General features: G+C 43.1%; 1 protein-coding gene across 2 annotated transcripts in view; it reads left to right on the plus strand.

Moving 5' to 3' along the window:
• FOCAD (focadhesin) overlaps positions 1–11,618 on the plus strand; it is a 319,129-nt gene extending 307,511 nt beyond the window's left edge. For both annotated transcript variants that reach the window (XM_042965277.1, XM_042965280.1), the window contains 3 exons: positions 6,161–6,412; positions 8,590–8,665; positions 11,220–11,618. In XM_042965277.1, the coding sequence (XP_042821211.1) occupies positions 6,161–6,412; positions 8,590–8,665; positions 11,220–11,293 (402 nt within the window). In that variant the 3' untranslated portion in view covers positions 11,294–11,618. The remainder of the gene's footprint in view (positions 1–6,160; positions 6,413–8,589; positions 8,666–11,219) is intronic.
• Positions 11,619–12,806: the final 1,188 nt, after the last annotated feature.

Below are 12,806 nucleotides of genomic sequence, written 5' to 3' on the forward strand. Positions count from 1 at the left end.
GGGAAATGACCCAAAGGCTGACAGAACAAACTCCTCAACTAAATCTAGAGAAGAGGCCACGCTGAAGAGGGAAGGAGGGGCAGAGACGGGGGTGGGGGCCTAAACAGATCATAGGCGTGGAGGGAGCCCACGTGGGGAAGATGAACCCCCGTAACATTTGGCTTTGAAAACTAGAGGGGGCTGATCTCCTGAGTTTGGAGGGGGCTAATTTTGTGAGTTCTTCCAACCAGCAGGACTTAAAGTTTGGGACTTTAAAATTCAGCAGGTGGGGGGCGCCTGGCTGGCTTGGTCGGTTAAGCGTCCGACTTCGGCTCAGGTCATGATCTCCCGGTCCGTGAGTTCGAGCCCTGCGTCGGGCTCTGTGCTGACTGCTCAGGGCCTGGAGCCTGTTTCAGATTCTGTGTCTCCCTCTCTCTCTGCCCCTCCCCTGTTCATGCTCTGTCTCTCTCTGTCTCAAAAATAAATACACGTTAAAAAAAAAAGTAAAAAAAAAAAAAGAAAAAGAAAAATCAGCAGGTGGGGTTCTGGGAGAGCCTGGCCGCTCAGAGGAAACCGAGTACCTGCCCTTAAGGAGACAGCATAACAAACGGCCTCTGGAGGTACCGCATAGAGGCAGCAATTTGAAAACTGCTTGGGGCATAAGGGAAGGAGAGTTACTTACTCCTCTCAGAGCAGGTCCGTGTCCGGAGGGGTAGTGTCCACACGGTGACTCCTCCAGGAAGGAAGGAGTGGTAGACACCATCTCCTTCCCCAGCGTGAACACAGCGCCACCTGTAGGAACCAGTTTGGCACCTGCATTCGCTGTCTAAATTGTTTACGCTGCGCCCGCCCCTGCCGCCCCGGGCTTCGTGGATCCGCTCCCCCCACCCCCACCCCACCCACCCCCCCCCCCCCCAGCTGGGCTTGCTCCAGTTCCAGTGCTGCGGATCCCCTTCCCCAGACCTGCTCAAACTTTGCCGACCGCACGCTTTGCGGGGGCTTGGCAGCGGTGGCGGCGGCAGGTACCCTCCCGTGGAAGCCGGCACGCACTTTGCTGAAACTGGGTGCCCCGCCCACCCGCTCTTTGCAGATCCGCACGGGCTGGCCCAGTGGTGGCGGTAGGTCTCCTTTCACAACAAACCTGAGCGCATTTGGGTCCAACTGCATGCCCTACCCCTGAAAGCTTTGCAGACCGTGCCCGGCCACTGTGGCCTCGGATGCGGTGGCATGTCCCCTCACCCTGGCGCACAGGTCTTGGGGGGGCTTTGCACATCGCCCTCCCGAGCCCGTTGCAGATCCACCTCCTCCAGTAAGCTCTTGGCCAGAGCCCACTCAAACCGAAGCCACCCGCCTGGAAGTGTGCAAGCGGCCCTGACAGGGAGCAGCGCCACTCCAAAGCTACTCCTGCCTTGGAGAGAGAGCGAGAAAGATAGCCACACACGCCAGTCAGCTTGTTGCCCCACCTATGGGCTGGGGGCAGACAACTGGGTCTGATTGCTGGCCCTGTGGGCGTCAACCAAAGAAGCTTCTCGGGGGACGGACGACACAGGGAAAGTGCTCTGCAGTTTGGTGCCCCTGCATCTCTGGCAAATGCCTAGTCTGACTCAACTCAAGCCCAAAGCAGCACGGGACTGGCCCACAGGCACTACAGGGACCAAACGCTGCCCGTGACAGGCAAAGAGACCCACCGAAGACGACTGGACTGAAGGAAAAAGCAGTCAAGCGACAACAGCAGGGTGCACACAACACACATAGGAGACACCTCGGAAGCACCAGGTTCCGGTAAATGGGGAAAACTGCCCTGCGGAGTGCACAGAACCTGTTCTTCATAAGGCCACTACTTTCAAGAGCAGGAGACATAGCTCACTTTCCTAACATACAGAAACAGCCACAGAGAGACAAAATGAGGAGACTGAAGAATGCGTCTCAACTGAAAGAATAAGACAGAACCACAGCAAGAGTCCTAAGTGAAACAGATAAATATGCCAGATAGAGAATTTAAAGTAATGATTATACTCACTGGCCTTTAAAGAAGAGTGGACGACATCAGTGACACCCTTTTTTAAAAAAATTGTTTTTAATGTTTATTATTATTGAGAGACACAGAACATGGGCAGGGGAAGGGTAGAGAGAGGGGGAGACACAGAATCTGAAGCAGGCTCGAGGCTCTGAGCTGTCAGCACAGAGCCTGATGCGGGTCTTGAACTCACAAACTGTGAGATCATGACCTGAGCCGAAGTCGGCCGCTTAACCGACTGAGCCACCCAGGCGCCCCAGTGACACCCTTAATAAAGAGATAAAGAAGAACCAATCACAGATGATGAACATGATAAATGAAATTAAAAATACACTGGATGGAATAAATAGCAGACTAGAGAGGCAGTAGAAGAATGAATCCACAACCTGGAGGACAGAGTAATGGAAAGTAATCAAGCTGAGCAGGAGAGAAGAAAAAAATTAGGCAAAATGGGAACAGACTTCGGGAACTCCGTGACTCCGTCACGTGTAATAACTTCTGCATTATAGGGATCCCAGAAGAAGAGAGAAAAGGGGGAAGAAACTTTATTTGAAGAAATAATAGCTGGGGCACCTGGGTGGCTCAGTTGGTTGAGCATCCGACTTCAGCTCAAGTCATGATCTCACAGTTCGTGGGTTCAAGCCTCACATCTGGCTCGGTGCTAACAGTCCAGAGCCTAGAGTCTGCTTCAGATTCTGTGTCTCCCTCTCTCTCTGCCCCTCCCTCCCCTGCTTGTGCACTGTCTCTCTCTCTCAAAAATAAACATTTAAAAAAAATTTGTTTTTAAATAGCTGAAATCTTTGCAAATCTGGAGAAGGAAACAGAAATTCAGATACAGGAAGCACAAAGAGCTCCCAACAAAATCAATCCAAGGAGGTCCAAACCAAGACACAAAGTCATCAAAATGGCAAAAAGTGGCAATTAAGAGAGAATTTTAAAAGCAGCAAGGGAAAAGAAGACAATTATGTGCAAGAGAAACCCCAGAAGGCTATCAGCAGATTTTTCAGTAGAAACTTTGCATATCTCTGATACACATAGATATAAAAATTCTCAACAAAATATTAGCAAACTGAATCCAACAATACATTAAAAAAAAAATCATTCACCACAGTCAAGTGGGATTCATTCCTGTGATGGAAGGGTGGTTCAGTATTTGCAAATCAAACAACATGGTACAAGACATCAATAAAAGAAAGGATAAAAACCTTATGATCCTTTCAATAGATGCATAAAAGCATTTGACAAAATACAACATCCATTCATGATTAAAAAAAAAAAAAAGAACTCAACAAAATGGATTTAGAGCGAAATGGGTTTGAGGGAACATACCTTGACATAATAAAGCCACATATAAAAAACCCACAGCTAACATTATACTCAGTGGGGAAAAACTGAGAGCCACAGCAGTCAGCAAAAAAATAAAAGGCATCCAGATCAGTAAGGAAGAAGTCAAACTTTCACATTTTGTAGATGACATGATACTGTATATACAATACCCAAAAGACTCCATCCAAAAACTGCTAGAACTGATAAGTGAATTCAGTAAAGTTGCAGGATACAAAATCAATACAAAACCCTGTTACATTTTTATACACTGATAATGAAGCAGCAGAAAGAGATTAAGAAACAATCCCATTTGCAATCGCACCAATGATAATAAAATACCTAGGAATAAACTTAACCAAGGAACTGAAAGACTTGTAATCTGAAAACTATAAAACATTGATGAAAAAAATGAAAATGATAAAAAGAAATGGAAAGACATTCCATGTGCATGGATTGTAAGAACAAATATTTTTAAAATGTCCATACTACCCAAAGCAATCTACAGATTTAATGCAATCCCTCTCAAAATACCAACAGCATTTTTCACAGAACTAGAACAAACAAGCCTAAAATTTTTATGGAACCACAAAAGATATCACAGAGATATCACAATTTCAGACTTCAAGTTACATTACAAAGCTATAATTACAGAACAGTATGGTATGGGCACAAAAACAGACACATAGATCAATGGAATGGAACAGAAAGCCCAGAAATAAACCCACAATTATATGGTCAGTCAATCTTCAACAAAGGAGGCAAAAATATGCAAGGGGAAAAAGTGTCGTCAACAAATGGTATTGGGAAAACTGGGCAGCAATATGCAAAAGAATGAAACTGGTCCGCTTTCTTGTATCATACACAAAAATAAACTCAAAATGGATTGAGGACCTAAATGTGAGACCTGAAACCATTAAAATCCTACACGAGAGTGCAGGCAGTAATTTCTTTCATGGTAGCCACAGCAACATCTTTCTAGATATGTCTCCTGAGGCAAGGGAAACAAAAGCAAAAATAAACTATTGGGACTACATCAAAATAAAAAGCTTCTGCACAGCAAAGGAAACAATTAACAAAAACTAATCATCAACCTACTTAATGGGAGAAGATATCTATAAATGACCTAGCCCACAAGAGGTTAGTATCCGAAATATATAAAGAACTTCTACAGCGCAACATCAAAAACCCCCAAACAATCCAATTAAAAAATGGACAGAAAACGTAAAAGAGACATTTCTCCAAAGAAGACATCCAGATGGCCAACAGACCCGTAAAAAGATTCTCAGTATCAATCATCATCAGAGATATGAAAATCAAACCCACAAGGTGATATCACCTCATTCCTGTCAGAATCGCTAAAATCAAAACCTCCAGAAACAACAGATGTTGGTGAGGATACGGAGAATCCTTTCACTGTTGATGGGAATGCACACTGGTACAGCCACTGTGGAAGATGGTGTGGAGGTTCCTCAAAAAATTAAAAATAGAACTGCCCTTATGATCCAGTAATCACAATCACATCACTGGGTATTTACCCAAAGAATACAAAAATACTAATTTAAAGGGATATAAGTGCTCCTGTGTTCACTGAAGCATTATTTGCAATAGCCAAAGTATGGAAGCAGCCCACGTGTCCATCAGTAGATGAATGGATAAAGAAGGTGGTGTGTGTGTGTGTGTGTGTATGTGTACATATATATGTATACATATACACATAAATATATACACATACATATGCACATACATACATACACACACACACACACAATGGAATATTATTCAGCCATAAGAAAAAATGAAATCTTGCCATTTGCAACAACATGGATGGATCTAGAGAGTACAGTGCTAAGCAAAATAAGCCAGTCAGAGAAAGACAAATACCATATGATTTCACTCATATGTGGAATTAAGAAACAAAACAAAGCAGGGGCGGGAAAGAAGCAACCAAAAAAACCAGACTCTTAACTATAGACAACAAACACATGGTTACCAGAGGGGAGATGGGCCGGGGAATGGGTGAAATAGGTGTGTGGGATTCAAGAGTACACTTAGCTTGATAAGCACCGAGTAATACATGGAAGTGTTGAGTCACTATATTGTACACCTGAAACTAACAGAACACTGAATGTTAACTACACTGGAAGTAAAATTGAAAAGAAAAAAAAAAACAACCTTGGGATTATAGATGTAGGTCAGGATCGAGAGTTTGGGGAGTGTATTTCATTTCATGCCTGCTAATACTCAAAAATATGTTTTAAAAAAATGCCTAATGATTTGTTGTGACTCCCGCCAAGAATGCTTGTTTTTATTTTGTCTTAATGCTTATATTTTCCGCATTCGTGGAACAAAATCAAGTGTTTGCCACTCAAATATTTAAATATTGAGAACAGAAAAATAAAATACACGTGGGGAGTCATTTGTTGTTCAAAATAGAATCAGACTATACGTTTTTCTAAAACTCAGTTGGGGCTACGTAACAATAAATCTAAATCTCCCTTTCCATATCCCTCCTAATGAATTCTTTAGTCTCTTTGGAAACCCCAAAACAGAGGAGTGTCTGGATCTCAATATGATGAGGAATTAAATAACGTTCCCCTGCATTATTAGAGCAATAATAGTGAAACTGTTTGTCTTAAAAAAGAGGATCCCTAAAACCTTCCAAAGTCCTAGAATGTCTGTTTATTAAGTGTGGAAATGGAGTTTGCTGTTCAGTCTGGTTCCTCTTCTGGGGTAAAGGGGAAGGTAACACTGCATCGTGATAGGGGCTGTGTATGTGTACATGTGTTACTTTAAATTGTTCAAACGTGTGACCTAACCTTGTGTCTATTTCCTTTGTAGGCTTTGGACTTCTTGTTGCTGATATTTGCAATCGCAGTGGTTGCATGGGCAGACCATGCGGCCCCTCTCCTCCTTGGCCTTAGTGCCAGTTGGTTGCCATGGCATCAGGAAAATGGCCCAGCTGGGTCAGCTTCGAGCTTCCTTGGCAGGAGTCCAATGCACAGGGTCACTCTGCAGGAGACTCTCACTCTCCTTCCCAGTAGCATGCCTATTCTGCTGCAGAAAGAGCCATGGAAGGAACAGACCCAGAAGGTGAGGTTCGCAGCCGCCCGCCCTGATGGCCATTTTCTCTTTAGCAATTTCTACAGTAGAACTGAGGTCGGGAGTTAAAGTGAAATGGGCATCACACCACGGGTTTTCATACTCCGCCTCAGAGAGTGAGGCTAACTGCTGGCTAAAAACAGCAACAAAGACAAGAGCAATAACTTGCTTACAGTTGGAGGTGAGGCAGAAAGAGGAGCTTTTACTTGCCTTCCGTTATTAAAGGCACATGTGTTCTTTTTTTTTTCAATATATGAAATTTATTGTCACATTGGTTTCCATACAACACCCAGTGCTCATCCCAAAAGGTGCCCTCCTCGATACCCATCACCCACCCCCCCCCTCCCTCCCACCCCCCCATCAACCCTCAGTTAAAGGCACATGTGTTCTTGATCCTGGGGGTGACGGGATGAGTAAGTCCCTGAGCGTTCAGAATGTCAGAGGGAGGACAGACGGGAAGGCAAGTTCAAGGCTGCAAGATTGTATAAGGAGAATACAGTGGTGGTGGATAATGGAGGGAATGACCAACCATGCCTGGGGGTTGGGTCAGGGAAACGGGAATCTGGAGTGTCCATGTTCTTGTAGCATATTTAAGGTTCCTCATAGCTCATGCCATCCTACAGCCACATTCCAGGGGCCCGTCATGCTCCTGGCCTGTGCTAGGGGACATGGGGAAATTTGAAAAGGTCATCACCCTTGCCCCCAGGAAAATCTGACTGTAGGAAGCACCATTTGGTTTTTAATGTCGAGTTACCCCGGGCTCTTAGCCGTCGTGCGGAGCATCTGAAAATACCGTGCTTCCTGTGCCTCTCATGAAGTGGCTCTGAACTGTCTTTAATACAGTTGATTGAAAGATTCTTTTTTGAATCCCATTTAATGAAAACTGGATTTCTGTGAAGTTGAAAGCTTAAAGCCAACTTTTTGTAGCTTACTGTTAAAAATCTGAACGTTAGTCTTTAAAAATATTTCTGAACTACGGACCCACGGGTTAGCCATGCGCAACTCCGCTGAGCATCTCAATTAAAATGCCTTTGTTTTCTTAAGCGTTAGTATTATCCCAAATGTTATGTTTTCCATTTAATTTTAAATCAAAACAAATTTTTAAATGTGGAATCCCCTCATGTTTTTTCTGGCCCAGGACACCATCATCACTTTGGACTACAATGTAGACATCTTGCATCTATTATGTATGTGTAGTGCTTGATTTATTTACTTACCAGTAGGATATTAAAAAACAAAATTGAGAAGAAGAAGAAAAAAAATGTAATTTAATTAAAGCAGAGAATTAGGAATATTTTCTGTCTGTTTTACTCTTTCTTCAAACCAGTTTCTGTGTCCAAAGTTAAAATACCCGGTACCCGTGACTAATGTATGTGTTTTTCATGAGTCAGGATTGACAACGTTCAGTCATTAATGAAATTACCTGGTATCTAATTCAAAACCAATTTTGTCTTTACCCTGGGAAATCAGTCAAACTCATGAGTAGTCCGAGTTTCTACCGCATTTGCAGGATTTATTTGCAGTTAGCACATTTGGCTCTATCTAGTAAATTATTTTATGCCTTTCTCTTGGATTTCAACTTCATGTTTTGTCTCCACTTGGGCACAAATTGTTCTCATCTACGGAATGTCTTATGTTAGAAACGGAGGCTTCTGTCTGATGTGTTTCCCTATTTACCACCCGCCCTACGAGTCTGGGCCTAGATGCGTGCGGAATCAGGCAGCGTGATGCAAAGAAGGGACGTGAGGCTCTGAAGTCAGGTGCAGTTGGGTTCAAGTCTGGATTCTGCTGCTCGTTGGGAGTGGACTTGGGCAAGGTTCTTAACCTCTCTGGTGCTCTCAGAGTGATGAGAGAGAAAGTTCGTGGCGCACAAGAGACCTCTGGACCCACGTTTACCTCACAGTTAAAAATCTATAGTGGATCTCAGGATGTTTAGCAGGGGAAGGAGATTTGACTTTGCTGGGTCATTGGACTAAATGGTAGCTGTGTCCAGCTTCTCCGTCTCTTATGCCTGGTCCCCTTCTCCTCTCCACTCCTCCAGCTCAGGTCGGTATTTACCTCAGAGCTCCTGCACCGATATGCATGTATGCAGGCCAAAGGGCCCCAACTGGTCTCTTGCTATTAGTGGGACTGTCTTCACTGATCCTGCTCTTTTCTTTTCACCCTAGTTCATTGACTGGCTCTTCAGCATCATGGAAAGCCCCAAAGAAGGCCTCTCAGCCAAATCCAGGGATCTTTTGAAAGGTATTACTTCCATACTACATGCCCAGCATAGATGAAAGCCATCCATGGTTGTCTTTGCTGCAGAAACCACATCCTAGTATATATTGGTCCCTGAAAGGCTCATCTGAACTCAGTTTAGAAAAGTAATCTGGAGCTGTCGTCATGTGGCATTTTGAATTAGAAAGTGGATTTAAAAAGAGCTCCATCCCTTTAAATTTAACTTTTATTTTTATTTATTTATTTTTTTAACGTTTATTTATTTTTGAGACAGAGAGAGACAGAGCATGAACGGGGGAGGGTCAGAGAGAGAGAGAGGGAGACACAGAATCCGAAACAGGCTCCAGGCTCTGAGCTGTCAGCACAGAGCCCGACGCGGGGCTTGAACTCACGAACCGCGAGATCATGACCTGAGCCGAAGTCGGACGCTTAACTGACTGAGCCACCCAGGCGCCCCAACTTTTATTTAAATAGCTTTTAAATGTTTTATTCTAATGGCAAAAGATCACTTTAATTAATTTTAGAAAATGCAGAAAAGAGCAACGAGGAATCCAGAGTCCCATTGCCCAATGGCAATTTTGATATTTTTTCCTAAGAAGTTTTTGCCCTCTTTGCGTATGAGTGTTGTTCTAACATGTTTATAATCATAAGCAACTGAAAAATTCACATAGACACTTTGAGCACACTGCCTTTTTTATTTAAAAATCATCTTTTAAAGCATTTTAACCTATTCCTATATTGGCTTCATTAATAGTATTTACAACAGCTGCATAGTGTAGCTATGCCAAGGGAATTGAACATTTCCTACACTTTGAGGCATTTAAATAGGTTTTTGTGTTTTTTATACTTCTCTATTGATTTGTTAAACTATGACTATAGGAACCACAAATATAGAATATCTTCATGTGAAAATTATGTACATTATTTTACTCAAATCTGAGAAGTCTTTTGGGTGTTGGTTCTGTGGCCTGAAATACCTTGTATTGTCATCTGTGTCTTAGGACTCAGGGGTCTGGTCCAACCAATGGCTGCTGTTGATATGGCCTCTGACATGCTGTAAGATATTGCACTAGAAGGTCTCACCTTGGGAAAACCACCTGTTGGCCTACACTTGTGATAATCATATCTGTCCAGCCTGATAATGGTCATAGTATGACCGTCCTTTTCTCTAAGTAGGGTATAATTTCTTGGTTGCCAAACAAGTAAGAATTCCCTAATCTCTTGGTTCTGATCCTTATCCCTACCCCCAGCATAGGCAGAGGGCATGTATAGGAAGAGGATTGTGATCAACCACAGAACTTCACTGAGAATAAGGGCAGTGGTCCGACATATGTTCACTCGATCCGTCCCTAGAGACTTGCTAGGATTTCCTCCATTTGTTTGCCTCAAGGAGTTTAAACTCATGCTTAATGACCATGGGTCCCTAATACCATTGGTTCCTCCAAACATACACTGTTTTAGGTCATGAAGATAACAACCACCTTGATATGGATGAGGAAAATAGTTATTTGGGTCAAGGAAGAAGTACATGTTCACTTGATTATACAGTCAAGGGCTTATTAGAGTCACACACAAGAATTGTGTAACTCTGGCTTACCTACATTTCCTCACACTACTATATTTTAAATAACAGCTCAATATATTTATGTTAATACCCCAAAATAAGATCTATAATAAGCCTCATGCTATTATATTTTAAATAATATCTCAATATATTTATATTAATATCCTAAAGTAAGATCTATAATAAGTTACCTAGAGGAATTACACAGAACTTTCCTACTTGAAATTGATCCCTGAGGGACCCATGACAAATAAGAAAAGGTATAGACTTGTGGGTACATAGTCACATACAGATTAGTACAGTCAGGCTTGTTCCATTGAGCACATGAACCTAATAACTTCATCACAGGACCAGTATTTTATTTCTGTCTTTTACCTTTTAACTGAACATGTAATGGAAAAATCATATTCATGTAGAAAAGTGTACAAATCATAAGCAGGTTTTTTACAAAGGGAACACACCTATGTAATCATCATGAGATAAAAAAAACAACAACAAAACAGTGGCATCCCAGAAGTCAGTTTTGGTTAAATCTGCAGAATTTCCTGTTAACTGGTTCCAGAATAACTTAAATAACAATTAAAAAAAAAAAAAAAAAAAACCTTTTCCCCAGCTTTTATTAAAGGCTTTCTACTATTAAAATTCTGCCTAAGGCTTGCTTAGTCTTAAAGATTTAGCCAAGTAAGAAAAAGCCAGGTTCTGTTCTGACACATTTTTTTATCCAAATGACCTTTTCAGGGGCACCTGGGTGGCTCAGTCAGTTAAGCGTCCGACTCTTGATATTGGCTCAGGTTGTGACCTTGAGGTTGTGAGATCGAGCTCTGCGTCAGGCTCTGCACTGAGCGTGGAGCCTGCTTGGGATTCTCTCCCTCCACCCCCTCTCTCTTCCCCTCTTCTGCTCACACACGTGCCTTCTCTCAAATAAACAAACAGTTAAAAATAAATAAGCAAATGACCTTTTTGAATGCATTTCACCACATGCAACAGCACACTTCACTTTTTTTGTCCCCTTAGCCACCCTGCTGTCCTTGAGAATTCTCCCAGAGTTTAAGAAGAAAGCCGTATGGACCAGAGCGTATGGTTGGTGAAGTTCTGTGATAGCCGGCAACATCCTCAGATGGATGAGGAAAACCATAGAAATGGAAGAAGTTTTTCCAGAATTCGTGTCTGGGGTCGCTGAGCCTTGACGCAGAGAGTTAAGGGTCACGAAAAGGTGGAGACATAACTGGCAGTTTGACTCACACGTACCAGAAGAAGCGGGCATTGCTTCCGTACCCAGGCCAGTTGGGACTGAAACAAGAACTTGAATTTTCCTTTATTTGGCAGGCGTTCAATCTGAAGATTTACTCTGTGCAAATTGGACAACATCGTCCTCTCCCCCGTAAATTCCAGTAAAATAATCCTGTGAATGTTGTGCCTGTGACTTCTTTGTTTTAAGGCATGGGGAAGCTTTTGCTAGCAAAACCAAACTTATGGTGGTGACAGTGACATCACCATCGATTTCCCTCGAAGTCTCTGGAGGATAGTCGTTGACTTCAAGTTTTCTTATTGAGAAAACAGTCTTGCCGCCTATCAATAATAAGCCTGGTGTGAGTGGAACATTAGCTAACTCAGATTCGTTAGTGGTGGCTATAGTTTTCTTACGCTTGGGTCTCTTGAATGCAGTCTGAAAGTTACCGGATCTAAAAAAGCTCCAGCCAAAGAAGAAAACAAGGGCTCACAAACCAAGAAGTTCAAGAGCAGATCCGATCAGGTTCAGTCAGCTGCGCTCGGTGAGGCAAACAATGCCATTAGGGCGCGTGATCACGCCACACAGTTGTTAAGACGGCTGCCCGCAACCACAAAGGGAAGGAAAGGTGTCCTTGCCCATAGGTATGACAGGAGCAGCATGGGGAGGACTCTGGTTGGGCTTGGATCACATGTGAGTCCCCGAACAACATGGACGTGGGAAGTGGGGTACCCCAATCTACCTGGCCTGGGTCATACCTAAACCGGGTTTCCTCCAGGAGAAAGATGAGGGAATGCTGGATAGAAATCTTTTTGAGGGGCATCTCAGTCAGTTGGGCCTCTGACTATTGATTTCAGCTCAGGTCATGATCTTAACAGTTTGTGGGATCAGGTCCTATGTTGGTTGGACTCTACACTGGTAGCACAGAGCCTGCTTGGGATTCTCTCTCTCTCTCTCTCTCTGCCCCTCCCCCACTTGTGTGTGTGTGCTCTCCACCCCCAAAGAAATAAACATTTAAAAAATATATCTTTTTGAAAGAACAATGTTTTTTATAAGTACAAATCTCTACTTTAATTAAGCAGGGTGGCTGGTGGCCTAATGACAAATAAATGAAGTTATGTGACAATGTCCTTGAGGACGGCGTTTTACTCGAGGGCTTGAGAATCAGGCAGCATTTCCATTGTGATCTGCTTGCTAATAATTTTTCCTTCATGCGGGCATTAATCAAAGCCGCCTTTAACCAATCATGTTCTGTATGTTCTGATGGATACATACGTGGCATCACTGGGGATGAACATTGTGCCCCCCGGAGTGATAATATACCTTTGTGTGTACCATGCCATATCAGTGCCGGTTCTTTACAAGCACCGGGG

Source organism: Panthera tigris, chromosome D4 (genome assembly GCF_018350195.1).
Source record: "Panthera tigris isolate Pti1 chromosome D4, P.tigris_Pti1_mat1.1, whole genome shotgun sequence".
Taxonomy (NCBI): domain Eukaryota; kingdom Metazoa; phylum Chordata; class Mammalia; order Carnivora; family Felidae; genus Panthera; species Panthera tigris.